The sequence below is a fragment of the Oncorhynchus keta genome, chromosome 35 (genome assembly GCF_023373465.1).
Source record: "Oncorhynchus keta strain PuntledgeMale-10-30-2019 chromosome 35, Oket_V2, whole genome shotgun sequence".
NCBI lineage: Eukaryota > Metazoa > Chordata > Actinopteri > Salmoniformes > Salmonidae > Oncorhynchus > Oncorhynchus keta.
This window is the reverse complement of record NC_068455.1, coordinates 53999587-54024890: the sequence shown is the minus strand read 5'-3', so window position 1 is coordinate 54024890 and position 25304 is coordinate 53999587. Positions and strand designations below refer to the sequence as shown.

The following is a 25304-nucleotide window of genomic DNA, read 5'->3' as shown; positions in this document are numbered from 1 at the left end:
CTATTCACCCTATGAGTGAGCATTCTGCAAAGGTCAATCAAATCACTAACTGTCCACAGAGGAAAATGATATGTATTATAATAAGTAGTCTTACTTTCTTTGCATTTTAGTTGTATTTACAACACCAGGTTATATTATAGTTGTCATGAAGGGAACAGCGATACTCAAGATTGGTGGTAGAGAGCGCACTGAGCAGTTTATTTGCAATCACTTTAAGCTGTCATCAAAATGTAACATTTTTGATTTCGCCCAGTTAGCAGAAATCATACCAAAAATATATATATAAATATATATACATTTCCAGGGTGGAAAGAATGAGTCATTACTTATCAAACATCTATCAGATATGAAATGTCAAAAGGCTGACACATTTAGCTCTTTGATAAGCAGCACCATTTACTTACAACTGTCTGCTGTGGAAATACTGTGTCATAAAGTACAACTTTTTCAGCATAACATCATTCAGGAGGATGCATTGAAATTATGTTTATTCAAGTGGAGTCTGACGATAACTGCAATCCCTTCAAAGTTCTTTTGGCTTAGGGTTGTGTGGGGTCCATACAAATCTTCTGACCCGTCGTCTTCAGAGTTGTGCTGTGCATAGGACCACATTGGAGAGCATGAAGAAACAGTTATGTTAAGTCAAACGTTCACAAAAGGAAGAATGTGGAAAACAAAACTCCTGTAAAGGTGCTGTAAAACAAAGTGTGTGGTGAGTAAATTATGCACATCAATGAAGCTTACATAACCTCCAGGAAGTTGCAGGTTGGAGATGTGTAGACTACAACATCGGAGATTAATTTAGCTATTCTTCCCTGCTCATTCTTGGCACACATGCAGCACAGACAATCCCTGCAGGAGACCGAAACAGAGAGAGACACCTGATAAAATGTCCATTTAGACATTCTTCCAGTAATGATTAGGTAACTTAGTTATTCTAGCACGAAAACAAGGGCAAACATTTAGTTTAGTCCATGTTATCAATAGTGTAGGTAGGTGTAGAATGGCTTGTTTGGGTAACAGCTACAGTGGAAGTCGAAGTTTACATACACTTATGTTGGAGTCATTAAAACTTGTTTTTCAACCACTTTTTCAAATGTCTCGTAAACAAACTATAGTTTTGGCAAGTCGGTTAGGACATCTACTTTGTGCATGACAAGTAATATTTCCAACAATTGTTTACAGACAGATTATTTTGCTTATCACAATTCCAGTGGGTCAGATGTTTACATACACTAAGTTCACTGTGCCTTTAAACAGCTTGGAAAATTCCAGAAAATTATGTCATGGCGTTAGAAGTTTCTGAAAAGCTAATTGGCATCTTTTGAGTCAATTGGAGGTGTACCTGTGGATGTAATTCAAGGCCTACCTTTAAACTCAGTGCCTCTTTGTTTGACATCATGGGAAAATCAAAAGAAATCAGCCAAGACCTCAGAAAACAAATTGTAGACCTCCACAAGTCTGGTTCATCCTTGGGAGCAATTTCCAAACGCCTGAACGTACCACGTTCATCTGTACAAACAATAGTATACAAGTATAAACACCATGGGACCACGCAGCCGTCATACCACTCAGGAAGGAGACGCGTTCTGTCTCCTAGAGATGAATGTACTTTGGTGCGAAAAGTGCAAATCAATCCCAGAACAACAGCAACGGACCTTGTGAAGATGCTGGAGGAAACAGGTACAAAAGTATCTATATCCACAGTAAAACTAGTCCTATATCGACACATCCTGAAAGGCCGCTCAGTAATGAAGAAGCCACTGCTCCAAAACCGCCATAAAAATGTCAGATTACGGTTTGCCAAATATCACTTTGGCACATTTCAGGTGTAAGTGGTGTATTTTCTAAAACTTAGTACCAAAGTCTAAACTGATAACACTTGTAATGCCCTCTGTCTTATGTTCAGGACCTTTGATTGAGCATTGAGCAGTTGAACACATCTTTAACCCCTGAGTCATTCATACAAAATTTATGCGAAATACAATGACAACATTTCACTTAGTCACCAATACATCAGATAATGATAGTTAAAAGTACTAAACGGTGAGCCTAACACTTAATCCAATAGCAAAAAATATATGACATACTACTCAAAACTGATATTTTTGAAGTGTTGATAGAAGGACTAATAGAGGGCAAATACCATTTTCCATATCGTATTTAGCTATGTACCAGTATGAACTCAACCAAGACAGCTTCTCAGACTGGCAGGAGCTGATGGGGGCGTGGCTCAAGGAAGTCTTCTGGATGCTCTCGGGATGTTGACACCTGGTGGAAATATGTCGAAGAACTAAATCTGGTCCACACTTGCACAACAACAAACATCAGCACACCACACCACAGCACGACACTGAACCCTGACAAGTGCAAGGTCCTATCAGGGACATTCACAGGAAATCTACCACACCATCTTAGGAGGATACTTCAGTTATACTGAGGCACTTAAGACCCTGTCCCTAACACGGCTTCAAGACGGACACAACTCTGCACTGACTTCACCTACTAAAATCTTAATTCAGACTAGCTACCCCCTGCCCAATTCACAGAGACTAAGTCTAGAACTGAACGGTACATTAGGTCACCAATCCCATGAGTTCCTTTAGGACAGCAGGACATTATCAATTTAAATACTTGTACTCTTATTGTGTGTATTTTGTTGCTCTTATCCATTAATATTTTATATGCCAATGGTTTTCAGTTTGTATTGACTGCTATAAATGTAATTAAAAAAAACTTGAAAAAGGACACATTTTTTCAAGTTTACTGTAAACCAATTGTATGTTTGTATCCAATGTAAAGTTTGAAGCATGTTGAAAAAAAACTGTGTCTTACAATTTCAGTGTCCTTATACAGTGCATACTGTTCGTAGAAAAAAATCATCAGACATACAGTGCCTTGCGAAATTATTCGGCCCCCTTGAACTTTGCGACCTTTTGCCACATTTCAGGGTTCAAAATAAAGATACAAAACTGTATTTTTTTTGTGAAGAATCAACAACAAGTGGGACACAATCATGAAGTGGAAAGACATTTATTGGATATTTCAAACTTTTTTAACAAATCAAAAACTGAAAAAATGGGCGTGCAAAATATTCAGCCCCTTTACTTTCAGTGCAGCAAACTCTCTCCAGAAGTTCAGTGAGGATCTCTGAATGATTCAATGTTGACCTAAATGACTAATGATGATAAATACAATCCACCTGTGTGTAATCAAGTCTCCGTATAAATGCACCTGCACTGTGATAGTCTCAGAGGTCCGTTAAAAGCGCAGAGAGCATCATGAAGAACAAGGACCACACCAGGCAGGTCCGAGATACTGTTGTGAAGAAGTTTAAAGCCGGATTTGCATACAAAAAGATTTCCCAAGCTTTAAACATCCCAAGGAGCACTGTGCAAGCGATAATATTGAAATGGAAGGAGTATCAGACCACTGCAAATCTACCAAGACCTGGCCGTCCCTCTAAACTTTCAGCTCATACAAGGAGAAGACTGATCAGAGATGCAGCCAAGAGGCCCATGATCACTCTGGATGAACTGCAGAGATCTACAGCTGAGGTGGGAGACTCTGTCCATAGGACAACATATATATTATATATCGTATATTGCACAAATCTGGCCTTTATGGAAGAGTGGCAAGAAGAAAGCCATTTCTTAAAGATATCCATAAAAAGTGTCATTTCAAGTTTGCCACAATCCACCTGGGAGACACACCAAACATGTGGAAGAAGGTGCTCTGGTCAGATGAAACCAACATTGAACTTTTTGGCAACAATGCAAAATGTTATGTTTGGTATAAAAGCAACACAGCTCATCACCCTGAACACACCATCCCCACTGTCAAACATGGTGGTGGCAGCATCATGGTTTGGGCCTGCTTTTCTTCAGCAGGGACAGGGAAGATGGTTAAAACTGATGGGAAGATGGATGGAGCCAAATACAGGACCATTCTGGAAGAAAACTTGGAGTCTGCAAAGACCTGAGACTGGGATGGAGATTTGTCTTCCAACAAGACAATGATCCAAAACATAAAGCAAAATCTACGATGGAATGGTTAAAAAATAAACATATCCAGGTGTTAGAATGGCCAAGTCAAAGTCCAGACCTGAATCCAATCGAGAATCTGTGCAAAGAACTGAAAACTGCTGTTCACAAATGCTCTCCATCCAACCTCACTGAGCTCGAGCTGTTTTGCAAGGAGGAATGGGAAAAAATGTCAGTCTCTCGATGTGCAAAACTGATAGAGACATACCCCAAGCGACTTACAGCTGTAATCGCAGCAAAAGGTGGTGCTACAAAGTATTAACTTAAGGGGGCTGAATAATTTTGCACGCCCAATTTTTCAGTTTTTGATTTGTTAAAAAAGTTTGAAATATCCAATAAATGTCATTCCACTTCATGATTGTGTCCCACTTGTTGTTGATTCTTCACAAAAAAAATACAGTTTTATATCTTTATGTTTGAAGCCTGAAATGTGGCAAAAGGTCGCAAAGTTCAAGGGGGCCGAATACTTTCGCAAGGCACTGTAGGTTTTATTGTGGCAGTTATCAAACTATACACTCTTTGGCCAGTTAATTAGATACACCACCCTGTTCACAAAAATGGTTAGCTCCTACAGACAGTGAGTAAGGCAGGCAGACAGGCATCGAGTTACTGTTCGATTGAACATTAGAATGGACTTAACCAGTGACCTATCTCAGAAATGGACAGCCTTCTGAGATTTTCACACACAACAGTAGGATTTACCGAGAATGGTGCGACAAATAGAAAAACATCCAGTCAGTGGCAGTCCTGTAGGGGAAAACAGCTCGTTGTTGAGGTGTCGAAGGAGAACAACAAGAATTGTGCAAGCTAGCAGGCGGGCCACAAACAGGCAAATAATGACGCAGCACAAACAGTGGTGAAAATTGCAACAAAGTGACAAAGTGAATAAAACTGTAATACCAAGACTTTTTAGGATAGATCAGGTAGACTTTTTTTGACCTGAGATATTATCAGGGTCCCTGTGGCCAGTAAAGACAGACCCATCCTTTAGTCTCTCTGACTCTATAGCTAAAATGACACTGATGATCGAAGATCTAGTTGAGTTAATAAGAATAGAAACCAGCTTATATGGCTATGCCATTGCCAGCCCTGTGCCCACAAATGTGGGCTTCACTAAATGTGTGGTTTGACCTAAATAAACATTACATGATTTCATAGATATGAGGTTACATAATATGATGGATATAACAAGAAACTAAAATGACACCCAACACGCTGTGTAAAAAAACAAGCCATACAAAATGGTAAGATTGATCAAGAGCCTGTTGTCTCAGTATTGTTCATACATGCTAAATGTTTGTGAGAGAAGAAAAAGTCAAAGCTTAAAGAAAAGTGATACAATGTATAGAGTTAAATTTTGAAAATCCAAGGGCTTACCAAGAAAAACTGCACTTAGCTCCTATTTATAGCCTAGTGGGACACAATGTAAAAAATAAAAATAATGTGTAGTTCAAGGTAAGGGCTTTTATAATTGAGTTGCCTTGATTTTTAAAAATCTCTGTGCCATCCTTTCAGACACTTACATATCCCCTATGTATGTACTTTACTTTAACATGGCCTATTGAACATGGCATACACATAAGATTTCCAAGATGGCGTAGCAGTCAGTCTTTGTCTTGTCCCATGTATATATATTTTTATCTCTTTTCCTTCACATTCTTTTTAATATTTATCCTTAAACCTCAACTTCAAAATAATCTCCTGCAACCCGCCTCACCCAATGTGGTGTGGATTTTGTTTTTTTCCCCCTAAAGTATTTCTATTTACCTCCAAACTGGAATAAATCAACTGAAGCCAGCTATCAGTCAGCTAACCTTTAGCTCAGAAAGCTCTCGTCAGTTCGTACAACACATTTCAAACCAGAGCATACCTGACCTATTTTTCTCTCCATATCCCCAGATTCCAACCTCAAACTCTGAACCTTTTCATCTGGATCATGGCATCTAGCTAACCGCAACCCGGGTTGACTACTCCTGGCTAACGTTTCCGTCCCAGTACAAGCACCAACTTGCCTGGAGCTAGCCAATGCTAGACCCAGCTAGGGCTCCTGGGCTACTCCTGATGCCCACTCCATATCCGGTCCCCTTCTTTTGCCGGTATGGGGCATGGAACCCCGCCGATCCTTCACGACTGGAATACCGACATAATCTGCCCGAGGATTCCAACAGGCCCCTCAGGCGCGACATCCCCTGAAGGCCCAATCTGCTAATTGGACTGTTAGCTGATCCATCAGCCAGTTTCTTGGACCACTATACCCATTTTGCCAATTGGACTTGGACCCCTCTGCTACTTGGAACCCTACTAATTTTACGACTGGTCTATCAACGTCACCGCACGAGGAGGCAAAAACAGACTTTCCCCCATCACAACGTCCCTCTAAGGCCCTTATGCTAGCTTGCTAGCGCCGGCCTGCTAACTGCTAGCCCCGGCCTGCTAACTGTCTGAATCGCTGTGTCCCCAGCCAGCCGAACCACTCACTGGATCCATATGATCACTTGGCGATGCATGCCTCTCCCAAATATCAATACGCCTTGTCCATTACTGTCCTGGTTAGTGATTACTCTCTCATTTCACTGTAGAGCCTCTAGCCCTGCTCAATATGTCTTAACCAACCATGTTGTTCCACCTCCCACATATGCGATGACATCACCTGGTTTAAACGTCTCTAGAGACTATATCTCTCTCTTCATTACTCAATGCCTAGGTTTACCTCCAATGTCCTCTCCTCCTACCATGCCTTTGTCTGTACATTATGCCTTGAATCTATGCTATCGTGCCCAGAAACCTGCTCCCTTTGCTCTGTTCCAAACGTGCTAGACGGCCAGTTCCTATAGCCTTTAGCCGTACCCTTATCCTACTTCTCCTCTGTTCCTCTGGTGATGTAGAGGCTAATCCAGGTCCTGCAGTGCCTAGCTCCACTCCTACTCCCCAGGTGCTCTTATTTGTTGACTTCTGTAACCGTAAAAGCCTTGGTTTCATGCATGTTAACATTAGAAGACTACTCCTTAAGTTTGCTTTATTCACTGCCAACCCAGATGTCTTAGCCATGTCTGAATCCTGGCTTAAGAAAACCACCAAAAACCCTGAAATTTCCATCTCTAACATTTTCCGCCAAGATAGAACTGCCAAAGGGGGCAGTGTTGCAATCTACTGCAGAGTTCTGTCTTATTATCCAGGTCTTTACCAAAACAATTCAAGTTTCTACTTCTAAAAATGCACCTCACCGTCTCTCACCGTTGCCGCTTGCTATAGACCACCCTCTGCCCCCAGCTGTGCCCTGGACACCATATGTGAATTGATTGCTCCACATCTATCTTCTGAGCTCGTGCTGCTAGGTGACCTAAACTGGGACATGCTTAACACCCCGGCCATCCTACAATCTAAGCTTGATGCCCTCAATCTCACACAAATGATCAATTCGCCTACCAGGTACAACACCAAATCCGTAAACACGGGCACCCCCATAGATATCATCCTAACTAACCCGCCCTCCAAATACAACTCTGCTGTTTTCAACAAAGATCTCAGCCTCATTGCCTGCATCCGTAATGGACCTGCGGTCAAACGACAACCCCTCACCACTGTCCAACGCTCCCTAAAACACTTCAGCGAACAGGTCTTTCTAATCAGCCTGGCCGGGGTATCCTGGAATGACATTGACCTTATCCCGTCAGTAGAGGATGGCTGGTTATTCTTTAAAAGTACCTTCCTCACCATCTTAAATAAGCATGCTCCATTTAAAAAATGTAGAACTAGGAATAGATATAGCCCTTGGTTCACTCCAGACCGGTCTATCCTTGACCAGCACAAAAACATCCTGGCGTTCTGCATTAGCATAGAATAGCCACCGTGATATGTAACTTTTCAGGGATGTTAGGAACCAATATACACTGGCAGTTAGGAAAGCTAAGGCTAGCTTTTTCAAACAGAAATTTGCATCCTGTAGTACAAACTCAAAAAAGTTCTGGGACACTAAAGTCCATGGAGAATAAGAACACCTCCTCCCAGCTGCCCACTGCACTGAGGCTAGTAAACACTGTCACTACTGATAAATCCACAATAATTGAGAATTTCAAAAAGCATTTGTCTATGGCTGGCCGTGCTTTCCACCTGGCTACCCCTACCCCAGTCAACAGCCCTGCGCTCCCCACATAACTCGCCCAAACCTTCCCCACTTCTCCTTCATCCAAATAGCTGATGTTCTGAAAGAGCTGCAATATCTGGACCCCTACAAAACAGCCAGGCTAGACAATCTGGACCCCCTCTTTCTAAAATTATCTGCTGAAATTATTGCAACACCTATTACTAGCCTGTTCAACCTCTCTTTCATATCGTCTGAGATTCCCAGGTTGGAAAGCTGCCACGGTCATCCCCCTCTTCAAAAGGGGGAGACACTCTAGACCCAAACTGCTACAGACCTATATCGATTCTACCCTGCCTTTCTAAGGTCTTTGAAAGCCAAGATAACAAAACAGATTACCAATGATTTCGAATCTCACCGTACCTTTCCACTATGCAATCTGGTTTCAGAGCACGCTCAAGGTCCTAAACAATATCATAACCGCCATCGATAAGAGACATTACTGTGCAGCCGTATTCATCGACCTGGTTAAGGCTTTCGACTCTGTCAATTACAACATTCTTATTGGCAAACTGAACAGCCTTGGTTTCTCAAATGACTGCCCAGCCGTCCAGCATCACTACTCTGGACGGTTCTGACTTAGAATATGTGGACAACTGCAAATACCTAGGTGTCTGGTTAGACAGTAAACTCTCCTTCCAGACTCACATTAAACATCTCCGAATCTAGAACCGGCTTCCTATTTCACAAACAAAGCATCCATCACTCTACCAACATACCCTCGTAAAACTGACCATCCTACCGATCCTTGAAGATGTCATTTACAAAATAGCCTCCAACACTCTACTCAACAAATTGGATGCAGTCTATCACAGTGCCACCCGTTTTGTCACCAAAGCCCCATATACTACCCACCACTGAGAACTGTCTGCTTTCGTTGGCTGGCCCTCGCTTCATACTCGTCGACAAACCCACTGGCTCCGGGTTATCTACAAGTCTCTGCTAGGTAAAGGCCCGCCTTATCTCAGCTCACTGGTCACCATAGCAACACCCACCCGTAGCACACGCTCCAGCAAGTATATCTCACTGGTCACCCCCAAAGCCAATTCTTCCTTTGGCCACCTATCCTTCCAGTTCTCTGCTGCCAATGACTGGAACGAACTGCAAAAATCTCTGAAGCTGGAGACTCTTACCTCCCTCACTAGCTTTAAGCACCAGCTCTCAGATCACTGCACCTGTACATAGCTCATCTGTAAATAGCCCATCCAATCTACCTCACCCACCTACTGTATTCATTTATCTTGCTCCTTTGCACCCCAGTATCTCAACTTGCACAACATCTTCTGCACGTCCTACCATTCCAGTGTTTAATTGCTATATTGTAATTAATTTGCCACCATAGTCTATTTATTGCCTTACTTCTCTTATCCTACCTCATTTGCACATGCTGTATATAGATTTTTGTACTGTATTAGTGATTGTGTGTTTGTTTATTCCATGTGTAACTCTGTTGTTGTGTGTCGAACTGCTTTGCTTTATCTTGGCTAGGTCGCAGTTGCAAATGAGAACTTGCTCTCAACTAGCCTACCTGGTTAAAAAAAGGGGAAATATATATATATATATATACACTGCTCAAAAAAATAAAGTGAACACTAAAATAACACATTTTAGATCTGAATGAATGAAATATTCTTATTAAATACCTTTTTCTTTACATAGTTGAATGTGCTGACAACAAAATCACACAAAAATTATCAATGGAAATCAAATTTATCAACCCATGGAGGTCTGGATTTGGAGTCACACTCAAAATTAAAGTGAAAACCACACTACATGCTGATCCAACTTTGATGTAATGTCCTTAAAACAAGTCAAAATGAAGCTCAGTAGTGTGTGTGGCCTCCACGTGCCTTTATGACCTCCCTACAACGCCTGGGCATGCTCCTGATGAGGTGGTGGATGGTCTCCTGAGGGATCTCCTCCCAGACCTGGACTAAAGCATCCGCCAACTCCTGGACAGTCTGTGGTGCAACGTGGCGTTGGTGGATGGAGCGAGACATGATGTCCCAGATGTGCTCAATTGGATTCAGGTCTGGGGAACGGGCGGGCCAGTCCATAGCATCAATGCCTTCCTCTTGCAGGAACTGCTGACACACTCCAGCCACATGAGGTCTAGCATTGTCTTGCATTAGGAGGAACCCAGGGCCATCCGCACTAGCATATGGTCTCACAAGGGGACTGATGATCCTTACCAGGTACCTAATGGCAGTCAGGCTACCTCTGTCGAGCACATGGAGGGCTGTGCGGCCCCCCAAAGAAATGCCACCCCACACCATGACTGACCCACCGCCAAACCAGTCATGCTGGAGGATGTTGCAGGCAGCAGAACGTTCTCCACGGCGTCTCCAGACTGTCACATGTGCTCAGTGGGAACACGTTTTCATCTGTGAAGAGCACAGGGTGCCAGTGGCGAATTTGCCAATCTTGGTGTTCTCTAGTAAATGCCAAACGTCCTGCACGGTGTTGCACAACCCCCACCTGTGGACGTCGGGCCCTCATACCACCCCCATGGAGTCTGTTTCTGACCGTTTGAGCAGACACATGCACATTTGTGGCCTGCTGGAGGTCAATTTGCAGGGCTCTGGCAGTGCTCCTCCTGCTCCTCCTTGCACAAAAGCGGAGGTAGCGGTCCTGCTGCTGGGTTGTTGCCCTCCTCCACGTCTCCTGATGTACTGGCCTGTCTCCTGGTAGCTCCTCCATGCTCTGGAGACTACGCTGACAGACACAGCAAACCTTCTTGCCACAGCTCGCATTGATCTGCCATCCTGGATGAGCTGCACTACCTGAACCACTTGTGTGGGTTGTAGACTCCGTCTCATGCTACCACTAGTGTTACCATGCTACCACCGCCAGCATTCAAAAGTGACCAAAACATCAACCAGGAAGCATAGGAACTGAGAAGTGGTCTGTAGTCACCACCTGCAGAACCACTCCTTTATTGGGGGTGTCTTGCTAATTGCCTATAATTTCCACCTGTTGTCTATTCCATTTGCACAACAGCATGTGACATTTATTGTCAATCAGTGTTGCTTCCTAAGTGGACAGTTTGATTTCACATAAGTGTGATTGACTGGGAGTTACATTGTGTTGTTAAAGTGTTCCCTTTATTTTTTTGAGCAGTGTATTTTTTTTATCAACTAGGCACCTGATTTGTCTTCTTATTGTGTGCTAAATTGCAATGTATTTACCTTGAATCATGATATTTGCATTTTTACCATGTTGTGTCTCAGAAGGCCACTAGGCTATCAATATAAGTGCAATTGTCAGGTTGCCTTGAGGAAGATGTCAGCTTGATGTCAAAATGTCAGTCACCTGTACTCATCCTGAACAATGGACTAAAGAACAAGAAATTCATCTGACTTTTTTTGTTAAGAGCGGCAACTATTTTCTGCCTCGAATTAAGGCTTTTAAAAGTTTTTCTTGTTAATCCCTTTTGTTGAGTTATACAACGTATTTCATGTTCATTACATGTGTCATACATCTAAGTGATTATCATGATTGCTAGCATATAATTTAAAACTTTTTGTCACTACATGTCAAAGTAAAACAGTTATTCTAAGCAGAGCTGACAATGAAGTAGGAGCCGGAGTTTATAAATGTTCAGATTTCAGCCTTCTTCAAGTGAAGTGGTTTCTTGAATCTACTCTCTTATCGATGGCCTTCATGATCCTGTCAATCAAAGGCTCATCTGGGTTGGCACAAATGGCTTTTGTTTGTGATCAACCGGGAAAAGAGACAATATCAAAATAAATATCACTACTGCAGGTGTAGTGTGTGTGTGTGTGTGTAAAATATGTATGACAAGGAAACTTATTTTAGGCTACATACATGACCCCCTTATGAGTGCAGTCCGATCTGGTCATTTCATATGCCACAATTAATCGTTTGGGGATTCTTCTTTGGTAATACTGGAAACAGCATTCATCAGGAACATTTCCATCTGTATAAAAAGATGACATACTATAAGTCAACATGGAATCTTTCACGTCAGCTCATAATGCAACAATTTCCCAAAACGAAAAAAAAAAAAGCTTTTGGACATCAGAGCAATATTGAGGGAATCCTATTTGACTCACATGATAGGTAAGATATACAAAGCCTCGCAGATTGTCAATTAAATAGGCTCTCTGTTAGAAAAAAAAAACTGATCTAGGAACAAGACCAAGGGAAATTACTCTTAATCCAGTATAAACTCTTGTATAGAATTTATAAGAGACAAAATTCACAAATTCTACAGCACAACAAGCAGAGTCAGGTCTTAAGTGTAAAATAAATCAATAATTCATGGCTTCTGGGAGCGGAATAAAGTCATAAAAGCAATGGTCAGAGTTAGAAAGTTGGCTGTCAGAAGTTTGATTAAAGGTAAACTTACATTGTCAATCAAATCAAATTGTATTAGTCACATGCTGTCACGCCCTGACCTTAGTTTTCTTTATTATTTTGGTTAGGTCAGGGTGTGACAAGGGTGGTATATGCGTTTTTGTATTGTCTAGTTTTTTTTGTATGTCTAGGGGTTTATCTAGTCTAGGGGTTTATATATGTCTATGGTTGCCTAGATTGGTTCTCAATCAGAGGCAGCTGTTTATTTATTGTCTCTGATTGGGAACCATATTTAGGTATCCATATTCCTTGGTTTATCTGTGGGTTATTGTCTTTGTATAGTTGCCTGTGTCAGCACTAGTGTTTATAGCTTCGCGTTCGTTTTATTGTTTTGTTAATTTGTTTAAGTATTCTTCGTTTAATAAAGAGGAATGTATTCTCATCCCGCTGTGCCTTGGTCTCCTCGTTATGACGAACGTGACACATGCGCCAGGTGTAGACCAACAGGTCTTATAGTGAAATGCTTACTTACGAACCCCTAACAAACAGTGCAGTTTAAAAAAAATAAGGATACAAGATAAATGTACAGAGCACCGGTCAATATACAGAGCACCGGTTAGTTGAGGTAGTATGTACATGTAGGTAGAATTATTAAAGTGACTATACATCGATGACAACAGAGAGTGGCAGTGGTGTGGAGGGGGTGGGGGGGGCAATGCAAATAGTCTGGGTAGCCATTTGACTAGATGTTCAGGAGTCTTATGGGGCTTGGGGGATAGAAGCTGTTAGAAGAGTCTTAGACCAAGACTTGGCACTCCAGGACCGCTTGCTGTGCGGTAGCAGAGAGAACAGTCTATGACTGGGGTGGCTGGAGTCTTTGACAGTTTTTAGGGCCTTCCTCTGACAACACCTGGTATAGAGGTCCTGGATGGCAGGATGCTTGGCACCAGTGATGTACTGGGCCGTTCGCACTACCCTCTGTAGTGCCTTGCGGTCGGAGGCCGAGCAGTTGCCATACCAGGCAGTGATGCAACCAGTCAGGATGCTCTTGATGGTGCAGCTGTAGAACCTTTTGAGAATCTGAGGACCCATGACGAATCTTTTCAGTTTCCTGAGGGGGAATACGTTTTGTTGTGCCCGCTTCACGACTGTCTTGGTGTGCTTGGACCATGTTAGTTTGTTGGTGATGTGGACACCAAGAAACTTGAAGCTCTCAACTTGCTCCACTGCAGCCCCATCGATGAGAATGGGGGCGTGGATGTCCTCTTTTTCCTGTAGTCCACAATCACCTTTGTCTTGATCACATTGAGGGAGAGGTTGCTGTCCTGGCAGCACATGGTCAGGTCTCTGACCTCCTCCCCCTATAGGCTGTCTCGTTGTTGTTGATTAGGCCTACCGCCATTGTGTCATCGGCAAATTTAATGATGGTGTTGGAGTCGTGCCTGGCCATGCAGTCATGAGTGAACAGGGAGTACAGGAGAGGGCTGAGCACACACCCCTGAGGGGCCCCTGTGTTGAGGATCAGCTTGGCGGATGTGTTGTTACCTACGCTTACCACCTGGGGGCGGCCCGTCAGGAAGTCCAGGATCCAGTTGCAGAGGGAGGTGTTTAGTCCCAGGGTCCTTAGCTTAGCGATGAGCTTTGAGGGCACTATGGTGTTGAACGCTGAGCTGTAGTCAATGAATAGCATTCTCACATAGGTGTTCCGTTTGTCCAGGTGGGAAAGGGCGGTGTGGAGTGCAATAAAGATTGCATCATCTGTGGATCTGTTGGAGCGGTATGCACATTGGAGTGGGTCTAGGGTTTCTGGGATAATGGTGTTGATGTGAGCCAGCCTTTCAAAGCACTTCATGGCTATAGACGTGAGTGCTACGGGTCAGCAGTCATTTAGGCAGGTTCTTGGGCACAGGCACTATGGTGGTCTGCTTAAAACATGTTGGTATTACAGACTTGGACAGGGAGAGGTTAAAAATGTCAGTGAAGACACTTGCTAGTTTGTCAGCGCATGCTCGCAGTAGACTGGTAATCCATCTGGCCCTGCGGCCTTGTGAATGTTGACCTGTCTAAAGGTCCTACTCACATCGGCTGCGGAGAGCGTGATCACACATTCATCCAGTACAGCTGGTGCTCTCATGCATGTTTCAGTGTTATTTGCCTCAAAGCGAGCATAAAAGTAGTTTCTCTCATCTGGTAGGCTCATGTCACTGGGCAGCTCTTGGCTGTGCTTCCCTTTGTAGTCCGTAATGGTTTTGAAAGCCCTGACACATCTGACGAGCATCAGAGCCGGTGTAGTACGACTCGATCTTAATCCTGTATTGGTTCGTCGGAGGGCATAGCGGGACTTCTTAGAAGCTTCCGGGTTAGAGTCCCGCTCCTTGAAAGCGGCAGCTCTAGCCTTTAGCTCAGTGTCGATGCTGCCTGTAATCCATGGCTTCTGGTTGGGGTATGTATGTACGGTCACTGTGGGAACGAAGTCATCGATGCACTTATTGATGAAGCCAATGACAGATGTGGTATACTCCTCAATGCCAGTGGTGGAGTCCCGGAAACATATTCCAGTCTGTGCTAGCAAAACAGTCCTGTAGCTTAGCATCTGCTTCATCTGACCACTTTTTTATTGATCTAGTCAGTGGTGCTTCCTGCTTTAATTTTTTGCTTGTAAGATTTGCCAAATGGAGGAAGAGGGAGAGCTTTGTATGCATCTCTGTGTGTGGAGGATAGGTGGTCCAGAGTTCTTTTCCCTCTGGTTGCACATTTAACATGCTGATAGAAATTTGGTGAAACTGATTTAAGTTTCCCTGCATAAAAGTCCCCGGCTAATAAGAGCGCCACCTCTGGGTAACGGGTTCTTGTTTGCTTATGGCGGAATACAGCTCATTCAACACTATCTTAGTGCCAACCGCTGACTGAGGTGGTATGTAAACAGCTACGAAGGATACCGATGAGAACTCTCTCGGTAGGTAGTCTACAGCTTATCATGACACTCAACCTCAGGTAAGCAAATAGCTCGAGACTTCCTTAAATATTGTGCACCAGCTCAAATAGACAGTCCCCCACCCCTGGTCTTACCAGACGCCGCTGTTCTATCCTGCCGGTACATCGTATAACCAGTCAGCTGTATGTTGATATTGTCGTCGTTCAGCCACGACTCCCTGAAGCATAAGATGTTACAGTTTTTAATGTCCTGTTTGTAGTTTAAATCTTCCCCGTAACTCGTCGATTTTATTGTCCAAAGATTGCATGTTTGCTAGTAGAATTGAGGGAAGTGGGGGTTTATTCGATAGCCTCCAAATTCTCAGAAGGCAGCCCGCTCTCTGGTCTCTCTTTCTCCACCTCCTCTTCACGCAGATCCCTGGGGTAGGGGCCTGTTCCCGGGGGAGCCGTATATCCTCCGCCTTGGGCTCGTCAGAGTCTTGAAAGAAGAAAAAGGATTCTGCTAGTCCGTGGTGAGTAATTGTAGTCCTGATGTCTAGAAGTTATTTTCGGTCATAAGAGACAGTAGCGGCAACATTATGTACAAAATGAGTAAAAAAACAAGTTAAACAATGCAGATAAAAAATTAAATGAAAAAACTATCAGTTGGGGGCTATCAGTCTATTAACTATCAGTCTGCCTTCTGCTCTGGCGCCATTAATCCGTCTATGTGCATATTTCAAGACATGGCATATGAGGGTGCTGTGGGATACCCAATGGGGTGGACCAATATTTTTTTTCAAAATCATTGAGGAAGAAAAGTATCTACTTAAAAACTGGAAATCAAATGATTCTCCATCACTACGAGAGTAGATGAATCAAATGTACTATTATTTAAATATTGAAAAGGTGTGTGCTACGGAGAAAAATAGAACAGTGCAATTTGAGGCCATATGGCAGAGCGCTACACGCACTGGAAAGTTCCAAGGGATGAAGGAGGAGTGTGGTCGAGACATATGTGATATGTAATGGTTGTGGTGGGAACATGTGGGTTTGAGCAGGTATGATGTCATTGATGTTAGTTGAAATGTGTGTGTGTCTGTCTTTTGTTCATGTATGGCTGTTTTATAAAAATGAATAAACCAGTTCCACTGCATTTAAAAAAAAATGTTCCCCTCTAATCACGGGGACCGATTTTAGACCTGGAACACCCGGTGGGGTGGGTGCAATTAATTATCAGATAAAACAGAAAAACAGCATGCTCCGGATCTCGTTGGGTTAGAGTTGAATACCCCTGCTCTACACCACCTTTGGCTATGAAGCGGTTTCCTGGCGATCACTTGCTCTGCAACTATGGAAAAACAATGACAACACACACACACAAGTAGTAGAGATAAAAGTTAACATGGGTCAGTCAAGTTAACCGGTATGAATAGATCATTTATTTAATAAAACAGTAGTTATATACAGCTCCAGTTGACCTTGCTACCCTGCCACCCAAGTCCAACTCAACAGAATACAACAGAAAAGGGTCCGTTGGACATGTCACACATAAAACCAAGAGGACATAGTCAAACTGACAAATCAAAACAAAGCATAAAAAGCAGACTTACTACAAAAATGTTTTAAAAATGTATTCAATAATTTAAAACGGGGGCCATTTATACTTACCAGGTTGCACTTCTGTGATATAAGGCGTGTTCACATGCTATCGGAGTTGCCGGAAGCTCTTCAAAAGCACATACACACAACAAACACACATACAAGGATCCTCGTTGGTCACGCGTGAGGGACACCGATAACAGTAAATACTCAAGACAAAATAAAAATCGTAAAAACATGGGATAAATTGTCTAAACGACAGTGTGAAACGACAGGGGTGAAACTGCACGAGGTGACAAGAATGATTGTTATTTTTTATTGCAGTACTGCAGTGTTCACCGCAAAAAGGGAGCGGGGGGAATGGAGTGCATCCGTCCTCGTACAGTGATCTGAATGTCTACGTGCACAGGGGGGTGAGGAGTGATCCCCAAATGCTTGGGGGCTCTAGAGTACGGAGCGTTCTGTACAGTACCTGCATTTGGACCTAGCCTCCAATACATTCAGAATCATCTACAGAGGAGTTATCTTTTTGGCAGGTGGTGGTGGTGGCGGCGGCAGACATGTAAGCAGTAGTAGGAGCTGTGAACTGAACACCACACCAAAGCATCTTGTTGAACAACTCTCTCCCATTGAGTTCACACCTTGAAACCAAGGCTGGTGTGTTCTGTTAGTTTGAAACGGGGTAAATCAGAGCTCCTAACATGACTCAGGTCTTTCAGCTACATGACGAAAGGCATTACGGGAACAGGGAACATACAGCGTGCAATAGACCCGAGCCACTCTGCTCCTCACCAAGGAGTAAGACCTCCAATAGAGGAAGGGCATACTGAGGCCAAATAGGGATACCAGCATTTTCAATAGTTGGGACACAGAAGATCCTCAGCAATCTCTTTTCATTTCCGGAGTCTTCGATTGCACACATTGCAAAACACATTCGGTGAAGCAGCTTCAAAATCAAACTGTTACATATATTAAGATAAACAGAATAACTCATTGATGACAAATGAAATGTGCAAAAAAGAAAATAACAGAAAAAAAATGCAACCAAATATGGTGTGTGTGTCACACACAACGACACAGAAGATTCTCATAATCCACCTTAGCTGTTCCAGTTTAAAACCACTTTAGTGTATGTGTAGGACATCATTAAATATCACTTCATTTATTTTTCCAAGTAGCTTATTTCCTCTTTGAAGAGGTTTGGTCAAATGTTTCTTTAAAAAGTGAACCGTAACATTGTGGTGCCTCAAACAATACTACATACCAAAAGAAATAGGCTATTTGTTGTATTTCTGATGAATCTTCAGAAGAATAAAATCAATTCACTACCCCCTCTTTTCAAGACGATGAACAGTTGTCCCCAAATCACAAACACCCACGGCTTCTCCTTGGGAGTCTTTACGTCATAGAATGGTAGGGAAACAAATAAAAACAAACGAATAAACGGCAAACAAATTAAAAACACATTGAAACCACATTCAAACCAAACAAAAAAAAACTAACAAAGGCTAACAGTAAAAATCGCAGCTGATTTGCAGGAATGACCAATGGCAACAGAGGCTGGGAGTAGAGGTAGAAAGAGAGGAGAACGTGAGAAAGAGGAGAGACACAGGGAGTGAAAAAGTGAGAGAAAGAGGGAGGAGAGATCAAGAGGAAAAAGAGGAACATCCGTGCTGTAGACATTTGGGAGTGTACAGTACATTCGAGAGCATCCTTCGTCTGCCCGGTTCGATTTGGGGAAGGGGTACACAACATGTGTTGAGGGGGGATCATAATAAATCCTCGTACCCCCTTACCCCAGTCTTTTCCAGACCTCCAGTGTCTCTGCTCCATGAACCAGGTCCAGGGGGAACACAGTGGCTGGTTTTCCCCATCCGTGAACACGCCGAGCCTGGGTAGGTCCATGCCAGGGAGGGCATGTCTATCTGGAGCCCAGAGGGCAGCTCTCACACACAGCCTGGCCTGGGCTCGTCTAGTGTTTCATATGGTCAGGTGGAGTACTGGATCGGAGAATGAGCTAGTGTCTGTGTCGTTTTGCTCCTAATTAACTGGACTCAGCGCTTTAGGACTGGACTGTTCCGCTCCTGCAAGGCCTGAAGAACCTGAGGACGCCAAAAGGAGAAACAAGGAAATATCAGTCATGTTAAGCAAGGGGCATGGAGTTCATACCATACTCAAAAGGAAGAAGCATGGCGTGACCTCATCTATTCAAATCACATAGGAAAGGGCTTCCAGGAAATTCCATCAAGCCTCATTCTTTAGAATACTGGACATGGGCAGTGGTGCTAACCAACAAAGCACAAACCTAGAGCTGACATAAGTGTCTCTTCCCCCACCTTCCTAACTCTGTTGCGTCGCACCTGAAAGAACGTCTATTTTCAAGATACTATTTTGAAGTCAGCTGCCTCAGAAGGCTTCTTACCACATCCCCTCCTAAAATAAAAAAAAAACCTCACCTGCCCCCATTTCCTGTTCTTGCTTGTCATGTGGACGGCGTGGATGTGTGAGAAGAGCTGGTCGGGGGAGATGTGGTCAGGAAGGCGGGTGAGGAACTGGGCGTTGTGGATGAAGTCCATGCGGGTCAACACGTCTTCGTATAGGCGCAGGATGCCCAGGGCCACCCGGAACAGGAACTCGTCACCGTCGCGACAGAACACGTCCCACACCCGACACGCCAGGTCCAACGGCAGCGACTTACTGTACAGGGTGAAGATCCTATAGATAGATAGAAAGATACCTTATTTGGTTACACCTTTCCATATTGAAGCATTGAGGTACAAAAGGTATCGTACAGACAGAGGCCTGCCGTTATTTTCACAAAACCACACACAGTCCAATGCCCAAAAATATAACAATGAGCAAGAAGAGAGTGAGAAAGAGAATGCAGATAAGGACAATGGCATTTGAACAGATAAGGCTCTGTAAATCAGAAAATTCTCAAAACTATCTACGGATTAAATGCATTTTCCTGGGGCGCTTTTGGTTTGTATGGGATTTATTGACATGGTACAATAGCTTTATGTGCAGTGCTTCTCTCTGGACTTCCACCTCCACATCTCTTAATCTGTGTATAAGCAACTAATGTGAAAACTGGCAGCTGAGTGGTGAGAGCACGGGGTGGGAGAAGAGACCACCAGTAAAGCCACTCACACGTCCGGTCTCCTCCACAATAACACATTCTAAAGGGCAAATATTACACAGAGAAAAAAAAAGTACCTACAAAACGTGCCAATCTTTTAATCAATATCTTTTTTCACATTCGTAAATGGTGGGTGATATTTCATTTACGTGGCACAAAAATACAGATTGTACACATATTTTACATGAGCCAAAAGGACTAAGAGAGAAAAGGAGAGGGAGAAAGAGATGGGGGTCTGACTTACCAGTCAATTAAATAAATATCGGGGGTCAAGTTGTTTTCCTTGAAATGTACAAACAGCTTTGGTAGGTTTTCTTCAAAGAACACTTCAAATGCTGCAAAGTACTTCAACATCTGAGGAGGTAGAAACAAGAACAAACAACAGTCAGATAGACCACATAGCCCGGCTCTAGGAGCTATGACTCAGACAAATGTAATAACGTCGCTACCGTTGCCAACAGGGTGCTAAAGTGCTATGGTTGCAGTGGTGTATTGTACAAATCAGTGCTAACAAAGTGTGCAGGCTTTTGTTCCAGTCCAGCACAAACACCAAATTCAACTAACTGCGTGTGTGTGTGTGTGCCTGCCTCTCTGTGTGTGTGTGTGTGTGTGTGTGTGTGTGTGTGTGTGTGTGTGTGTGTGTGTGTGTGTGTGTGTGTGTGTGTGTGTGTGTGTGTGTGTGTGTGTGTGTGTGTGTGTGTGTGTGTCTAACAAAACTGTACTCACAAGGCTGTGGTCCACTCTGAAGAAGGCCATCTGACAGGGCTTGTTCAGCAGGTTGGCGAAAGCTATGAAGGCATCCGGCGTGTCCAGGTTGAGGATCAGCACCGCCGCGATGAACGACATGCCCTGCACCTGAACCCCCAGGGAGGAACAGGTGTTAGTGACTATGTTATGTATATGTTCATCGTGCTACATTGCTGTAGCTATGTTGATATACTGTATCTCAGGACTGTGTACTCAAAAATGAACACACAAGATAGTGTGTTAGTGATGTTTACGGTTATGGTAGTGTGTTGGTGACATTTTATGTTAAGTGTTAGTGGTGGTGTTCATGACTGGTGTTAGGAGCCTTACTACGAGGACTAGTCATAATGAGAAGGGGAAAAGGAGATTATCTAACACTTAACCCGAACTCTCCATCTATCCAGAGGCCTTCAATCTATCCTAAGGCCTGACATAAGGAGTCAGTCCAGGGCTGTATAGTACAAAGCAGGATCAGTGAGTTAGCCAGCTAACTTTCAGAAAGAACCAGAAATAACTGTTGATTTTCTGGTTCAATAAGAAAACTAAACATCTGTACGTTTTTGGTTGTTGAGTCAATTAGACCATGTCCATTTCAAGGTTATTTCAGAATACTTAGGACAGAGGCTAACTCATTGATCTTGCATTATATAATACTCATCCAGACGTCAAGATACATTTCTCTGTAAACACACTGTGTGCCGTTTCTCAGCATGGGTGTGGTGCAGCCACAGTAAACATGTCTAGAGTAGGGTATACTGACTTAAGAGGCATTGACCACATACTGTCAACTCGTTTCATTAGACTCAAAAGGCAATAACAAACGAGCTGAAAAGTGGGTTTAGTAATCTGATAGTTCTAATGTGTGGAAGGTTCCCAGGAGCATGATGACGAATTCAACCAAACGAGATAATTCAACCAAACGAGATCGAAACAGTTAGGTCAGTGCGGCAGTGGAATACACAGATGTGAGCACATAAACATACACACAGAGAGAAAGGGCCAGGTGTGGTGGGCAAATTTCACAGAAAGGTTGGACTAATCTTGTTGGCGCGATGGAGGCCTGCTGCTGGTCTCTCAGACTCTACATATACTGGCTGTTCCGTTGAGCAGAGCGAGGCTGTCCCCCAAATAACAACCCCTTCCCTATATAGTGCACTACCTTTAACCAGGGCGCATAGGGCTCTAGTTAAAAGTATTGCACTATATAGGGAATAAGGTACCATTTGGGACAAACCCCTAGGCTAACGTATGACTCACTGACACTTTGTTCATAGCCTAAGATAGTGCTTTTCTACGACCTTACACAATAAGACTGAGATAGAAGGAATGGTTTCTGATTAACCCCTTATTGTGTGGGGGCCCTTGTGCTTCTGACGAAAAGGCATTAAATACTGAGACACTTCGCATACACACAAAGGCACAATCAGGAATTCATAAAGTGCGTGTGTGTGTACTTACATAGCCAACGTCTGGCCTATAGCAGGTGTATGCTCCCAGGATGCTGTGCAGCATGTCGTAGTATGGCCCTCCCTGTCCAAACACAGGAGGAATTTTAACACCTTAAATTCCTTTAGACTATCTGCTAATTACCATTGAAAACAACAGAAGGAATACTAGGGTGTCTTCTCGGACATTTTCAATCTCGCCTTGTCTCAGTTTGTAATCCCAACATATTTCAAGCAGACCACCATCATCCCTGTTCCCAAGAGCTCCAAGTTAACTTGTCTAAATGACTATCACCTTGTATCACCCACGTCTGTAATTATGAAGTGCTTTGAAAGGCTGGTCATGACACACATCAACACCATCATCCCAGACACCCTCGACTCATCCCAATTCACATAGAGCCCCAACAGATCCACATATGATGCCATTTCAATTGCACTTCATACCGTGCTCTCCCACCTGGACAAGAGGGGAAATAACTGAGAATGCTGTTCATAGACTACAGCTCAGCGTTCAACGCCATAGTCCCCTCTAAACTCATCACTAAGCTGGGGACCCTGGGACTGAACACCTCCCTCTCTAACTGGATCATGGACTCGCCTGACTGGACGACCCAAGGTAGTGAGGGTAGGCAACAACACCTCTGCTACACTGACCATCAACACAGGGGCCCCTCAAGGGTGTGTGCTTAGTCCCCTCCTGTACTCCCTGTTCACCCACGACAGAGTGGCCATGCACGACTCCAACAAGTTCTGACGACAACGGTGGTAGGTCTATTCACCAACTTCGATGAGAAAACCTACACGGAGTTGGTCAGAGATATGGCAGTGTGGTTCCATGGCAACAACCTCCCTCTCAACGCCAGTAAGACAGGATAAAGAGGGCAGAGCATGCCCCGATCCACATCGACGGGGCTGTAGTGGAGCGGGTCGAAAGCTTGAAGTTCCTCTGCGTCCACGTCACTAAGGAATTAACATGGTCCACACACACCCACACAGTCGTAAAGAGCGCACGACAGTGTCTCCTCCCCCTCAGGTGGCTGAGAAGATTTGTCAGCTGCACCATTTGTGGGCAGCTTGACTGGCTGCGTCATCGCTTGGTATGGCAAATGCACATTTACATTTAAGTCATTTAGCAGACGCTCTTATCCAGAGCGACTTACAAATCAAATTGGGTGCATTCACCTTATGACATCCAGTGGAACAGCCACTTTACAATAGTGCATCTAAATCTTTTAAGGGGGGTGAGAAGGATTACTTTATCCTATCCTAGGTATTCCTTAAAGAGGTGTCTCCGGAAGGTGGTGATTGACTCCGCTGTCCTGGCGTCGTGAGGGAGTTTGTTCCACCATTGGGGGGCCAGAGCAGCGAACAGTTTTGACTGGGCTGAGCGGGAACTATACTTCCTCAGTGGTAGGGAGGCGAGCAGGCCACCACCAATGACCGCAAAGCACTACAAGAGAGTGATGCGGACGGCCCAGTACATCACTGGAGCCGAGCTCCCCGCCATCTAGGACCTCTATATCAGGTGGTGTCAGAGAAAGGGACGAAAAATGACCAAAGACTCCAGCCACCCAACCCATACTGTTCAATCTGCTTTCGTCTGGCAAACAGTACAATGAGCATCAGCTCTCTGACCAACAGGCTTAAAGACAGCTTCTACCCCCGAGCTAAATAGTTAATTAATGGTTACCCAGATTATCTGCACTGACTCTATGCACACTCACAATACTATATATACACACACTATATACACACACTCCCACAAAACCCACACACATTCACTTACACTACACATACGCACACACGCATACCGACAACACATGCACACTAATTAATTTAATTTAATCTACTGAATAAAGTGCTCATCTATAGAGTTCATATATTATTATTAAATAAACCGTTGTGGTGGTTGTTCTGCCACTGACCTGTTGGAAGATACAGAGGTGTGGGAAGGTTCTGGAGATGTCCAGTTTAATCAGCTCCAGACTGGCCTCTCTGTCCGCCAGGGACGAACTTGCATCTACCGATGCGCACAGACAGACAGACACGCAGACAGAGACAGACAGAGACAGACAGACACACAGACAGAGACAGGCAGGAAGGATAGAAGAACGTGTTAGAAACACACTGAATGATTCAACAATCACACGTTTCTTTTAGCCAACTCTCAAGTTCTGTAACCTTCTGTAGGTTATTTTTATAATCAATGTGAGTCCGATTGAAATCCTCCACCATTTGTAAGACAGGTCAAACTTTTCCAATAGCACTTTAGAAAAAGGGGATAAAGAAATGAAAGTAGTATATTTTTCCTCTCTCTACCTTGTACTCCCAATAAATCAAATCAATCACTACCTTCAGTCTCTGGTTCAGTGGGTGGTGCAGTAGGCATAGATTTCCACTTCTCCCTTGCCCTGGCCAGACAGATGTTAAACAGCTCTGTGGACAAATAGAATACATCACAACTTTATTACACATACATACACAGACACAGACGTTCGCACACACACACACAAAATAAAACCTGCCCTTGAGCCAATTACCATTGGAGTAAATCACAGACGGGGACTACGCCAATGACAGTAATCCTATCAAAAGCCTTCTTTTGCAGCACATCAAGCCTGAATACATTCTCAAGGTCTTCTCTCCATTATCAAAGACCTATGCAGTGTCTCAATGGCGCTGTGCTTATCTACTGACCTTCTCTTAGACCTGACGTTGCCCTCTAGTGAGGTGTAATTGAATCTGTGTAATGAGATATTTCTACATAATAGACCAAGTCCATTTTGGACACAGACCAGGCCTCATTCACAACCCTGAATCACCTTGTGATGACGTTAGCAAAGTTGTAATTGGCTCTTTATGGAAGAACAGGAGACTTCACAGACCGATATAGTCTCTGCATTATGAACCCTAACTAGCACCAGCCATGCATCGCCCACACGGCCATGGAT

General features: G+C 43.7%; 1 protein-coding gene and 1 long non-coding RNA gene across 5 annotated transcripts in view; both read right to left on the bottom strand.

The window, feature by feature from the left end:
* Positions 1-222: 222 nt before the first annotated feature.
* LOC118369293 (uncharacterized) lies at positions 223-2928 on the bottom strand. The gene is made up of 3 exons (XR_004822546.2): positions 1370-2928; positions 745-852; positions 223-594 (listed from the first exon to the last, which is right to left on the bottom strand). It is a non-coding gene; the product is annotated as an uncharacterized LOC118369293 (long non-coding RNA).
* A 13903-nt stretch (positions 2929-16831) lies between these two features.
* LOC118368628 (TBC1 domain family member 14-like) overlaps positions 16832-25304 on the bottom strand; it is a 66326-nt gene continuing 57853 nt past the window's right edge. For all 4 annotated transcript variants that reach the window (XM_052495751.1, XM_052495750.1, XM_052495749.1 and 1 more), the window contains 7 exons: positions 24706-24789; positions 24279-24373; positions 22364-22435; positions 20885-21013; positions 20403-20512; positions 19476-19734; positions 16832-19121 (listed from right to left, as the gene is read on the bottom strand). In XM_052495751.1, coding sequence (XP_052351711.1) covers positions 19074-19121; positions 19476-19734; positions 20403-20512; positions 20885-21013; positions 22364-22435; positions 24279-24373; positions 24706-24789 — 797 coding nt within the window. In that variant the 3' untranslated portion in view covers positions 16832-19073. The remainder of the gene's footprint in view (positions 19122-19475; positions 19735-20402; positions 20513-20884; positions 21014-22363; positions 22436-24278; positions 24374-24705; positions 24790-25304) is intronic.